General features: G+C 39.9%; 1 protein-coding gene across 1 annotated transcript; it reads left to right on the top strand.

The window, feature by feature from the left end:
- Positions 1-2879: 2879 nt before the first annotated feature.
- Positions 2880-13605, top strand: LOC143032760 (uncharacterized). Its single transcript, XM_076197750.1, has 4 exons — positions 2880-3378; positions 7782-10284; positions 10645-10792; positions 11156-13605. Exons 2-4 carry the CDS (start codon positions 7794-7796, stop codon positions 11376-11378), a joined length of 2862 nt encoding a protein of 953 aa, XP_076053865.1. The 5' UTR covers positions 2880-3378; positions 7782-7793; the 3' UTR covers positions 11379-13605.
- Positions 13606-14235: the final 630 nt, after the last annotated feature.

Genomic DNA, 14235 nt, shown 5'->3' with positions numbered 1-14235 from the left:
TAAGGGCGAAATGTGTTTTAGTACCTACATCCATATACTATATGATCATGGATATCCAAATTGGAGGTGGCTATAATATATTTATCTATACAAATTGGCAACGTTTGAGCGAAAAACAATAACATGAATGATTCCTGGCACAGCATTGATTTTGAATGTCAATCTAATAGAATTTTTTTGGTGAACCACCGTGAAAATTGTCTTTAAGATAAAAGACAATGCAAGATAATTATAAGTGTGTGAATTACAAAGATGCTGAGAAGAAACAGAGAAAAGAATAGATTTGTCAACTGAAAAAAGTTATAAAAAGAAATAAAAATATCAAACTATCACCGGGAAAACTAAGATAACATACATCAATACTATTAATTATATACTCTGAAAAAATACTTGAAATATAATTGAGCCATTAGAAAGAGTCAAAATGAAAAGTCCAGATGCTACAAAAGCACTAGTTGAGAAATTTAGTACGCTCATTGGTGAAAAGGTGAGGTAAGACAAGTTTCGTAATTATACGGAAACAATGAAAAGGTTCAACCTATTTACACCGAAAATAACCGGTTTCATATAAAAACTGCACTGATAATTTTGATAAGGTACAAAATATCTATCGTGAAATAGTGAACACACAGAAATTAGCATACATCAAACTTACATATGAAGACTGATGATGAAGACTTGTAAAGATCAAAATATAATTTGTAGTAATAGAAGTAATCATACATGAGTAATAACTAATACACCTGGGAGAAACTGAGATTATACAGGGAAACAGTCAGCATACAGGGATCGTAAAGGCTGATGTTGACGCCAAGATATATATATATATATATACATATATATATATATATATATATATATATATATATATATATATATATATATATATATATATATATATATATACGTGTGTATATATAGACCTTGGTTGACGCTAGATGCTAACTTCCTTATTCGTTAGTGAATAAAGACGATTGTCCAAAGCGAATAAAAAGCTCCGTGTAAATGACGTTTAAGCGACACTGTTTAAAGTAACGGCATGTATGGAAAATGATCAAATATAGTATTGAAAGGAGTAAACGCTGATAGAAGGAAGAATACATTGTGGAATGAAGGAATAAAAGAAGTGATATAGGAAAAAATAAACATTTGAGGGTGGATGAAATACAGAACGGAATGATGAATACCACTTGACTGGAAGATAGCCATAACATGCATATATATATATATATATATATATATATATATATATATATTATATATATATATATATATATATATATAATATGTATATATATATATATAATATGTATATATATATATATATAAATATGTATGTATGTATGTATATATATATATATATATATATATATACATACATACATACATACATACATATATATATATATATATATATATATATAATTCATATATATATATATATATATACTTTTCTTTTACGAATGTTCCCTGTGGGGCTACAAGGAGAAGGATGCCTAGTCCCAATCCCCGTCCCTTTCTTCTCGTCTCCTAAGATCCAAGTGGAAATACTTGTTGGCAGTATTATTTTCCCCCACCACAGAAAATTATTACTCAGAGAAATGGTACAGGACAGCAACAAGGGTTGGGGGGGGGCAGCATAACGGAGGGACAGTCGTAGTATAAAAGTGTTATCATTTCTTTATGAACAGAGTTTTCCTCTATCATAGACAAAATGGCTAGTGGCTCTGGTCCGTAGGGGCGCCCCATATAGGCCCTATAGTATCAACTGCATGCTACTTTGCCACAATAACAAGCAGCCAATACCTCAGACGGGTAACTGTCTCCCACTTTACAGCTCGAAGCCAAACAGGCCCATCATTCCAAAACAAAGAATCAGTGCTCTAGGCAATCGTCTGACGATTATTGTTGGACGATAATCGCAACCAGCAAAATGTACCTTCAGGCTGACGTCGGCAGACATAAAGATGACAAAAGACCCGATGACGCAACGATGACGTCATGAGAAGATGATGTCACTTTTCTCCCATGAACGATTGACGTCATCTTCTCATGGTGGAAAAGGACGCGACAGAGGCTACCGGAAATATCCAACGCGTCACTTGATCAAGGACTAGCACAGAGCGTTATGCGTAAGCCATTCTGCCTCTTGAAGTACAACGCTCTAAGAACCATATTTACGTACCAAGGTGTATTTAGACCTTTCAATTCTAGACGTCTCGTATTTCTTTGGCCGTTGCCAAGCGATTTTATTAACTGATGTCATCAATGAACCTTGTTCAAATCCTGAAACCTAGTGCCAAACCTTATCTGAGTGTATCTCCCTTTATATATCCATTAGTTGTAAGTACAACTAGGCTACTTTGTTCCATAAGACATTTCTCTGTATGTCTAACGTTGTCACCCACGTCCTGGCCTCTTAACTTGTTTTGATCATAACTATACTATGGTAACATATAAAGATCATTCCAAAGATGAACCCTATCCATCATCAATCAGTAGAGTTTCCAGTTGGGGATGAAAATATTAGTGAAAAGGGTATTTTTACAGCCACAAACAGCTCTTCTATCCGGAGTGTTGTCATACAAACCTCCTTTGTCTATAAAGACGGGAATAGAAGAACTGAAAAGTTATATTTTTTTTTCCTGAGGCAAAGGGTTAGTGGGAATTGGTGAACTGCGAACCAGGCAAGGTTTGAACAAATAGACTGTCACAGTGTGTTCCAAAACGTCGCTGAATTATGTATTTCTATTAGTTAAGGATGTGAAAGTGATCTACCACTTGCGTCTCAGTTCGTCCGGGGCACCAAGTAGGTCTAAAAGTGGAAGAAATAGGTTCCCTGGGGGTTGGGAAAACTGAACTTCTATGACGTCACGAGGTATAGCTCGCCCAACTGATCAACAAGTGCTTACGACTCGTTAACTGAATCCCTACACAGTGGATTAACCCTTTCGCTGCTTTTTTTTACGAATGGAATGATTTTTATCCAGACGCTGCAATGTCATTTTATTCACTTGACGGCAACCCCTTCCACGAGTTTCACCATGTTAGAAGTGTTGGCAATTCAAACGATTACGAGTGACTTTGTTTTATTACTGCAGTGAATATACCTGGTTTCTTGACTTGCTTTTGTTTCTCGATAAACACGATGGGAACAAGTGATTTATGTTCTGTGTTTGTGTGTGTTACACCTTGCAGTGTTACCAAATAAATGTGCAACGATAAATACTAGTTGGTAACGACAGGACTTGCAAGACACCCAACACACGCATGGAGCTTCAGTGTTCGGCAAACACAGCAGTGTCAAGACCGGGCGAGTGCGAAGATTGAAAGCTGGGGAAACCAAGGCATAAGAGACATCAACAGTTTGTTGTAAAAGTAAGTACTTTGTGGTTCTTTGCAATGGAAAGCGTCCGAATAGCCAAACAACAAAAGATAATTCGTATCGGAAAACGTTGATGTGCAAACTGTTAATCGTACGTTTGAACTTGGTGACTAAAGGTATTCATCAGAACCTAGGTTTTATTCATGTATTAATATATTTTTCGCCATTGACACGAACTCGATATTATTGAACAGGAGTATTTATGCCAGTTTTGCAAGTCTATATGTTGGTTATCAATGTCCTCGGCGGGATAACGAAATCCCTGGGCAGTGGAGGGAGGAGGGTGTGGTTGAGGGGCATGAGAATTCTCGTACACTGGGAAGTTGGCGTAGGGGGATAGCTGCAGTTGAGAGCCAAAGTCCAGGAAACTTGGGACGCCGGTCGGGACCAGGCACGTTCCCTTCAGTGCAAGCGTGTAATTTCGATTTCGGACCAGAGAAATGTTTCTCAGAGGGGAGCAAACTCATGTGAATCACAGCCCTGGGCTAATTAAAGAAAACATACTACACTCTATTATGATTCAAATTATTTCCACATACAGTGGCATGCAACTTATATTCATCAAGAATCCAATATCAATTAACTGGGCAAGATACACACTTATGCATTTGGTTATCCTACCTGGCTAGCCCTGCGCGATCTAAATCCTAACTAAATAAGATAATACCTCTGATTGTCCCTTTGGCCTCTCCTTTAGTAGTGCACTGACTGGTGATGTCTTCAAATGAGTTGATGTCCTCGGTTGAACAGGATGCTGTTGATATTCGACCGATGATTTCTTTTCCCGGATTTCGTGCTGGTGACTTATCACTTATTCGGAATCAATCGTTTGGTGCTTTTCAATCAATCTCTAGCCTCAGGAAATGAAATCAAAGAACTTGTAAGGTTTACAACCTACAGATCATTCCTTCACATTACGTCACACGAGAACGTCTGTTATAATTCGGTAAACACACACACACACACACACACACACACACACACACACACACACACACACACACACACACACAAATTATAGCAATATTCATAGATCAGCCACTACAAGGTATGAATTCTCATTCAGGTGGGTATTAGCTGCCGATCATGAGTACAACACGTGATCCTAGACCATGGTGGTTAACCGCACACATTCGTATACCAACAAAAATATTTTGCCCTTCCAGAGGTCGTAATGACTTACCTCACTATACCCGTGGCCATCCTTCCTTATCTTGCCTATCATTCACTATCTCCACCACACGTGCATATCATGACTATTACTCATCATGACTTCTCAAACATCGCAGCGAGACAACAGTATTCCATAATGTCGTTCAAACATCCTTGCGAGGCTAATCGTGGTTCCACAGTGATACTCCATAACTATTATGATTCGTCAATGGAGTATTCCAGTGTTATTTCGAATAATGTACTTGGAACAAGATGAAGAATAATAATAACAAGTAGAGGTGTCTACGGCTGGAGGCGCGTAACTACGGCCAAAACCGTCCCCTTTGAATTATACGTTTTAATTGTTCGGGTAGTGTCACAAATTGGTCAGTAGGTTTTAAACGAATTATCTACTGTCAGTCTGTGGTTAATGAACTTTGTTTCAAATAAGAGATTATTTGCCAGGTTCGAATGTTTGCTGACAGTAAAACTTAAAATCGCATAAATAAGATTTTATTACACTATTAATTCAACAACTTTGGCCTTACAAACAACGGGATTATAAATGAAGCGAGTGTGCAAATTAAAGTAGTAAAAGAAATACAAATAGAAACTATTAAAAGCGGATTAAAGACTCCGCGCTTTCTCCTACTGTTAAACTAAAAAAAAAATAAAACACTCCTAAGTTAAGATGTCTGGTCACCACGCGTCGCACTAAATACAAACAAAAACGGGTAATGAGAAATACACTTAAAGAAAGAGTTTTCCATTAAACTTCCGGAAGGCGGCAGCTTCCTCTTCGGAGAAAAGAAGATGGGAAAAAGCCTCGACTTTTGTTATTGTTGTTGTTGTTTTACGCTATCGACCCATAAGGGGGTCATTAAGCCTGATGTGGAATTGTTCAGTCTCTACGTTTCTTCGTGATGTGTCGATCCTCGTCAGGTCAATCCTTACATAGTCTGACATAACCACGGGGTTGCCAAAAACCGTTAGGCTGTAAAAACACAAGAAAAATCTCCTACTCCTTACTTACTAATCTTAAACCTATTCAGAGCCCATTACAATACTTCTGGGACTCACATCTCAACCCAAAACATTCTACAAGACATGCAAATAACAAAAGATACATACGATGATCCGGCAATTCCCCTTGGATTGCCGGTCGAACCCAAAGTCTTTTAATTTTCTAGAAGGGAATACAGACATAGACAAGAGGTGTGAGTAAAAGCAAATCTCCTATCCATATCGACCTAAAACAATGACATATATCAAGTTTGAAAAAATCATATAGGAAAAATTTACACACTTATGAATACAACATAATCCCACGCAGCCGAGGGGAACGACGAAGGCTTGTGCTTGGCATAAGAAGCCCAAGGCGTGGGACCGTCTAGGGCACCCACCGGCCAGCCATAAAAATGTCAACGTGGAAGACCTTTGGTCTTCCACGTCGAGACAGAAAGCAGAACACTTGAAAACGGCGTGGACCGTGAGAACGGGAAAGGAAAGACGAAGAAAGAGGGTGTATACGAATTGGGGTCACGTGAAACGTGACAACAGGTAACACCCACCGCTAGGAATTGGAAAGAAGTTCAGGATTCAAATCCACAATAAATAGAATGCTAGCTCTGCACGTTTCCGATTACATCAGTAACGTACGTCGTATGAAGCCATTATTTTTTTTTTTTTTCATAAATCAGTAATTTTTTGGTGAACCAACTATACATCATCCCTTCAATATCACTTCCACACCATTAAGGCTCAATGTTTTATCTCTAAAATGCACCATACCCTATTAGTATCATGCTCTCGCCATAAGACTTCACTCTGGTCCATGGAATCTTGTTCCGGTCTCTCATCATTGGTACATCTCGCCTCCACTCGTAGCCACAGTAAACATCATCAATGGCCATAACAGTAAGAACACGTTTCACTTGCTCTCGGAGATCCTGTGCTGATGACCACGCATTGTCACCAATCTTAAAGTATACTCAAGGAACATCCAACCATCACAGAATTCGCTTGTTGGTCTACTGTTCATAAAGGTTCAGCAATAGTTGGAGGAATAAGCGCGTATGGGATCTCGAGTGCACAGTAGAGATGCTGGTGATGAACTTGTAGTAAAGAGTATTTACTAATGAAAAACTCGGTGTGAGTTTTGTTTACATTCTTTAACAAAACAAAGTTACATGGAATTTCAATACTAGTACGGTCTCTTGTTTTGGCATATAGCCAGGTCATTGTGGTGGAAATCAGGACCAAAACCAACGCGTAACAACTACGCATGATACTGTCAGTTTATTTGAATCAGCGGGTTTTTTTTTCATTAACGTTGCCGATCTGTTGCTCTGGAGTTCTTGTATTTATCAATGCATTTAATCAAGATTTGTTCTCCAACAAATATTCGCCAAGTTAGCCTTTTACTGTAAAGGGACGAATTTGATACTCTTAGGATTTTATCCTTGCTAACTGCCGTTAATTTTACTCAGTTTAGAGGAGTTTATAGCTATTTACGTCTAGAATGAATAGGTTAATTTGATCGCCCGAGGACCTGACCAATTAGTCTGTTCTTTGACTTTAGAACACACAAGAGAAACCAGGAGAAAGGAATCATTGACTACTCGCTTTCACCAGGCCATCGCCTGAAGTACCCGTGTAATAGATGGGGGCCTGGCCGGGATTTGCTAACACTTTTCATAGATACGTCGCAATTTGAGTAGCTTTGTGAAATGAGGTTTCACCCACGTGGTTTTCGTGATTAAGCCAAACTGCTATTATTTGAGTGAGGCGGCCTTTCTGCCGTGGTGTAGTTATTGACGAATGTACATTTCTCATTCATCGTACATGTGTTGTTCGTTTGCCTCTAGTGTGCCACCCAATTTGACCCAATTCATTTTTACCCTCAAGTAACCGTGTAATAAGCTGTGCAGAAGAAAACCCCGTTTAAGTCCAAGAATTTCTCGAAGCAAGTGTTATAGTCAAAACAAAATCGCTGGATGTCCCAGATCTGATACAACGGCTTTGAAACGGTTATGGGGATGTTCTGATTGAGATGATTGCACAATCAATTCAAACCCGGGCTGTTCTCTTAAGATTTGTGCGTGTGTTCTCCCTTTGCAGTGCTTTTGTATGTACAGGTGCTGATTAATTGTTGGATGTGGGTATATAGAAAATACTAAAATATATATGCTGATATTCTTCTCCTTTTACTTATTTATTTATTTATTTATTCATTTATTTACAGAGATAGGACGCCATGGCTCTGCCAATCCCCCGCGGAGACATCAACTTCCTAAAGGTTTTTCTGGCTGTCAAATCGGAGGGCGGTCGCTTCTTGGACGTTGTCTTTGGTGCCTGTTACAAAGGAAACACGCAAACTCTAAAGGATTACTTCACGTCTAGATATAGTAATACTCAACTCGGGAAATTTTTGTACAAGTCACAGAGAAAGGCCCTTGACGATGGAACCCAATTTGAATCAGTGGATATCAGTTTTAAGTATGCCATCGTGCAGCGTGCATGTGGCTTTCCTCCGCCAGATGATCCAGCTTGGACGAGAGAGGATCACTCAAGTCTTTTTTACAATCTATATTTGATCAAGAAACTACGGAACGTCTTAGCACATGAGAAATGCGACTTCGCTGACGAAGCTGTTTTGAACCAGATGTTCAGTAACTTAAAGTCTTACATAACCGATGGGTTGGCAGCTTTCAAGTCCCTTCTGTTGGGATTGGGCCGGTCCGTGTCTTACATAGATCAGACCGAACAAGAAATTCAACAGAATTTAGGCAGAATACAGAACCAAGACATTGTAGGTGACGATGCGGTTGGTCATGTTCAAAATCTGCTGAAAACTGATGGAACCCAAGAAAATTGCTCCAGCCTTGAGAAGGCGAGTGTGATTTACCCATTGCCGTCTACTCTGTGGCAGGTGGATTTTTCCGTGAGGAGTATATATGTGCCTATTGGACTCCAGTCCGATGAGAGCTCAGGGCCTACAAATAATAGGTCATTTGCCATTGAAATGAAAGAACTGTTGACTAAGAAGGTACCTTCGGCAGGAGTTGATGTATTACCCCAAGTCGTGACCATTGTAGGTCCCAACGGCTGCGGCAAGTCAACGCTATTTGCACATCTTGCTTCCGAGTATCTGGAAAAGCAACGCGATGTTGCAGGGCTCTTGGACTTCGATTTAGTCATCCACATATCGTGCAAACAAGAGTCCTGCAAAACATTTTCAGATTTACTTAGATCCTGCATGCCGACAGCAGTGTGCAACATCAGTGACAACCTACTTTATCGAGCAGCCCTGCAAATGAAGCTGCTTATTATGGTTGACGGTTTTGATGAAGCGAGTGGTGAGACGAAAGATCTTCTTAAGAACCTGTTTGAGAAGATGAGAAATCTTAACAACATCCGCATCCTATTGACCACGAGGCCAGGAAGCAAGAATGACGCCATGCGTCTTATGGCAGGACTTAAATGTCTCCATCTGAAAGTATCTGAAATTACAAACACTCAGCAACGGGAAGTTATCAAGAACTACTATAATGCCTTCAAGGGCAGTGGCACAAACCCACCACCTGTGGAAGACATTTTGGAAAAGGCACGTGAACGCAACGAACCCATACCAATGACTTTGACTTTGTTCACCTACCTTGCATGTGTAGCACCAGATAGGGTCAGGCCATCAATGCCCCTGGTTCAGCTACTTGAAGAAATTAGTGACATCCTAAAGGAAAAGCTTCACGATCGACTAGTTAATGTAAAGAAAACGATGCATCTTTCAGAGGATGAGAGGGAAGACAAAATTCAGTGTTTCATGCAAGAACTCAACGATGCAGCCTTGCAATGCGTTGTCTACGAAACCTTGGAACTTCCACACATGATACTGACTCGTATTGTTGACAAGTGCAGAAATCTGGAGCTACCTCAGAAGGAAATGTTCGAGGCATTCTTGTCTTCTAAGCAAGTATGGACGCCCACAGGTACAAAATTAACGTATTCTTTCCCTCATACTAGCCAGCTAGAGTATCGGGGAGCCCTTGGACTTTGTCAGCGACTGTCCAGTCTCCAGGGCGGGGGTCAAGAATCGTCCTTGAGAGAAATACTGCAGGCACAAGATGGCCGTCTATACAGGTTATGGGATATGTTGCTCATGGCTGTGTGGACATTCCAGCGAAGCGGTCTCCTGTCCGACTACGCTAAAGAGCTCGCGCAACTGGTGGAGAGTTCGCACGATGAGAAAGAGCTTCCTGAGGACCAAGTAGACGCCTATTTGGAGGCGATGAGTCACAGTGGGATGCATTTGGCCTTCGTTAAACACCTGCAACGTGCGCTACCAAGCAGACATTGGTACGTCAGCAAATTCCATGAGATTTTGCTGGTTGTGGAAAGTGAAGTTTTCCCAAAAGACCTTTATATTAGTTTAAGAAAATGCCCCCGGGATGTAATTGATCTTGAAAAAGTTTTGAACAAGGTAAAAGACATCAGGTGTGATGTTACTCTCCAACTATATAATTGTTGTTTTAACTCTACCACCTGCTACGGGCAGGGCTGCAGTAAAATCATCAAGCACCTTACGACACCAGATAACGTTTGCAATTTCTGTTCTTGTATTGGGCCCTACAACTCGGACATCACCTTTCCGAAATCCATTGAGAAACTCGTTCTTCGTTTCTACACGCCACATGACATGATTGCCTTCAAGGACCAGGTGCAGAACTACCTCGAACTGGAACGACTAGGTGGGTGACAATAATCTTTTAGTATTGTCGATATCAAAAGATGAAAAATAGGAAATATGAGGCCGAAAAGCGATTGTATGCCAGTCACTTGATTGGCGTGCTAGCTTGAAATTATTTGCTCCTTATAGTTGTAAAACTTGCATTTACATATCATACGATGTACTGTATCTGTTTTCCACCCTTGAAGTATGATTCCTGAGAAAAACATACCGAAACATTAGAAGATAGTATATAGGAATATTTTAAACACTCCTATTCATCACGATTTTAGGTATCCCAGTCTAGTAAGTTTGTCCTATAAGAAACGAAAGTGCTCCTCGGTGAGTTCCATTACTCTTTAATAAATTAATTTTGCCACAGGTGTGATTGTTCCGGTCCGGTATGACGAAGATATGCCAGTTCCACCACTAACCAAAGAGTTTGAGGCAATGGCTCTCATAATTGAAGGTGTAGGAGAAGGAGACATCGACTGGACAATACAGTTTACTACAAACTTTCATGTCAGCAGGTAAGCGCTCGCCCATTCCAAAAGGGACTGGCACCACTTGAGTGATCTAGGTGTTAAAAAAATAATAATGATAGTAATAATACTGTACACACATATATAAGTAGCTCCATGGGATAGTGATCCAAGCGCCACGGGCCGTCAGACCCCGATTTCGTGCTCAACCAGGCGACCTAGGCTTCCCGCACCGCCTGGTGGGAGCTGCATTCGTTTCCCTTTACCATAATTAACTCAGAGGGAGATGAAATCGGGGTCTGGCTGCCCGTGGCTCTTGGGTCACTCTCTCACGAGGCTACTCGTATGTGAATTTAGTGAGAGGCAGTTCCATTCTTGACTGTTCATGTGTTTGAGTCTTTTCTTTGACAGGGAATATATAGGTTTGTATCTGCGCAATACGACAGTGAGTGTCACTGGCTATGAGAGGATGGTGAGGACCTTAGCTGAGAATGGCGTTAAGGTCCCGGGTCTAGTCATACTTCATGGAGATAATCTCGACAAAATTTCGATTGAGGAGAGGATACGGCTGTATGACCTCACCGTCGGACTTCTGGGCTGCACCAATTCCCTAGATCTATGTCAGTGGCTGTGAGTATAGAAGTGTTGATGACAAGCGTTTGAAGATACTGTTGTATTCCTTAAGGTTTGATTTCATTGAATCCCATAGGAGGTAAGGTTTTTTATCTGTACACGCGAATAATGACGTATGCTTCTGCTATTTTTTCAATTATCCATTTCAGAGGTGAAGTGGGAAGTGGGAAGTGGATTCGGATTTAGATAGCGTGCTCCAATCGTCTTATTCCACCAACCTCTCATCACTCGTAATTTTCACTAGTCAGGAAATGAAGGTACTTATGCCTACGGAGAGAGACAGACAACTCTTGTCGAAGCTGTCCAAGAAAGAGTTTCAGGAGATCGCAGATTCGCTTCTTGCGATGGTCAAAGACGACGTCGGTAAGGATTAGGTGTGAAAATAAAGAGTGCTATTGGAATGTGGGTAGGACAGAATGATAGAAGGATCTTGGACGTGTCAGCATTTTCATAGCCAGTAGTAGGGTAGTTAATATTAATCTAGTGTGTGATAACGAGACGTGCAGTGTGATTAATCGATCCCATTCCAGCACATTTAACGGTAAATGGTACTCTGTCACTACCACGTCTTGATTAATTAAATCGGTGGCTGAAAAGAGACGGTGATAGTGTGTAGGCCAAGAGCCATATTTTGTACAAGATGTGAAAGCTGAGTGTGACAAGTTACAGTTGCTTTAGTGCTATCCAAGACCGGGTCGACTCTCACAAACAACACTAGACCTCGATTGAACCTGTGCACTTCCGACACCAAGCGGGGAGGTGACCCAAAGACGGCATTAGGAAACCTTGTGATTTGGCCTGTCAGGGCGTGTTCGCCTGCACTGCCAGTCCATGTAACGGAATTCACGATCGTCGACACATACGTCGGTGATGACCCAAATTTTCACCTTTGCCTAAATACTATCTGCTCATATTTCTTTGGCTTATTCAGCACTGTCAGGCTACGACAAGTTGTAAAACAAATATGTACTCAAAATCGGGAATTATGAGATATGGCTTGAAACTTAAACAAATATAGAAATAAAACTCGTAAATGTTCAGCAACATCAGAAGACTCGTTTTTAGTATTATGTATTTTAACAATGAAATGTGTAAAAAATTAATAATTGTCATACACCTTACAAAAAGTAGTATATCTTGTTTAACCCTATCAAGCCGTATTATTGGAATATTACAATTCAAGAGGTTACAAATTAAATGTGTTTTATCATTTATACAAACAACAAATAGTATTTTGAAGGGTTATATGATAACTCGCATGGAAGATAATCGTACGGAGAGTGACCCGGATTTTAGGGAGTATACATATATTTTTAGTTCAACCGATACTTTACTTTATCCATGTATAATTTATGGATTAAATTTACGTTTTATCATAAATATTCTACATATATAGTATTATAATCTAACGCATTTGCATACATGATTATGTATTGTACTTATAAATCATGATATTTTCATACATACGAGTAAGGTAACTTCAGAATAACATATTTCGCAAGTGGTCTACAAACTTTGTGCAATATTTTTTGTATTTTTCTATTTGTAAAGCAAAAGACTGTCCTTCTTTACAATGTGGAAGGCGAGCTCAAGTCTTAAAAGGTTAGTAGACATTATTTTTAATATTTTGATATAGCGCTTAAGAAAATGTTGGATAGAGATGTTGATCGTGGCTAGGATTGGTCCTGTTGAGTGCAGCCAGTTGTATGTGACTCCGCCCGTAAGTCCAGTACACACTGTTGTCGTGAACAATAGCTCTTAAAAGGCTGGAATAAGGATACTGGTCGTCAAGGACGGGATGGCGTTATCTCTAGAACAAGCGCAGGTAAGAATGATTACTACAGTCATGCAGAAGACGTGATGGCATGGTTGCAATGAAAAGTGGTTTCATGAGGCAAAGACGGAGGCTGCATCCGAAGCCCAGTTGAAACGACGTAAATCGATTTCGTTGTTTAATCATCTCTAAACTTAAAACCCTCTCCCCCTCGACAACGCAAGATAAAAAACACCCTGATATTGAATAATGCATCATCAATATAATTGTTGCAGGCCTATATGTACACGTCGAAAACATGGACGAAGGAAACTCGTCAATACTGTGGGATCAAAGATGTACGAGTACTATGATACATCAACTGTGTGGTGTGTTATGCATATTTTTCCTCTATATTTCTATGTTGTCAGTTTTCCTTGTCATGCTTGCAAATAAAAAAATGTTAAGAAGAACACCTGTTTTTCTGTTCAATTTACTTAAGAAGAGGAATTTTTACGGAAGAAAGAAAGGAATTTTGTAGACTTGAAGTGTATAATGAAATGATGATGTGGGGGTGGAGGAAAATTACAGAACTAACGAAACGAGTGTGTGCGCGTGCAGACCAACTTTGCAAGTGTGCAGTGTGTAATGCATAAATTCCCTATATATTTTCTTAGCTCATAGATTCCTTGTAAAGGATTATATATATATATATATATATATATATATATATATATATATATATATATATATATCGGGAGGGCACTTATTGTAATCGCACATACATGAGTATGAACGAAACCTCCCACATACACACACACTACAACCAGATAAATAAAATCAGGTACACACACACACACACACACACACACACAAACTCATCTTCCTCCCTACAAAGGACCCGACACCCGCCTCCATTAAAGTTACCCTTTCCCTTCCAAAACATAAATCAACAACCATATTACTCACTGGAAGATCTGCTGTGACAACGATCCACCCCTCAACCCATGACCTTTGACCTATACTTACACCTGTACAACCCCACCAGCCCAAACAGTATCCCACTTTATCCTCCAGTACAACTGTTGAGGACTCGACTCAAACT

The sequence above is a fragment of the Oratosquilla oratoria genome, chromosome 14 (assembly GCF_046742065.1).
Source record: "Oratosquilla oratoria isolate Oo_2021 chromosome 14, ASM4674206v1, whole genome shotgun sequence".
Taxonomy (NCBI): Eukaryota; Metazoa; Arthropoda; class Malacostraca; order Stomatopoda; family Squillidae; genus Oratosquilla; species Oratosquilla oratoria.
Note: the sequence above shows the minus strand (reverse complement) of the source record. Positions and strands in the feature narration are given on the sequence as shown.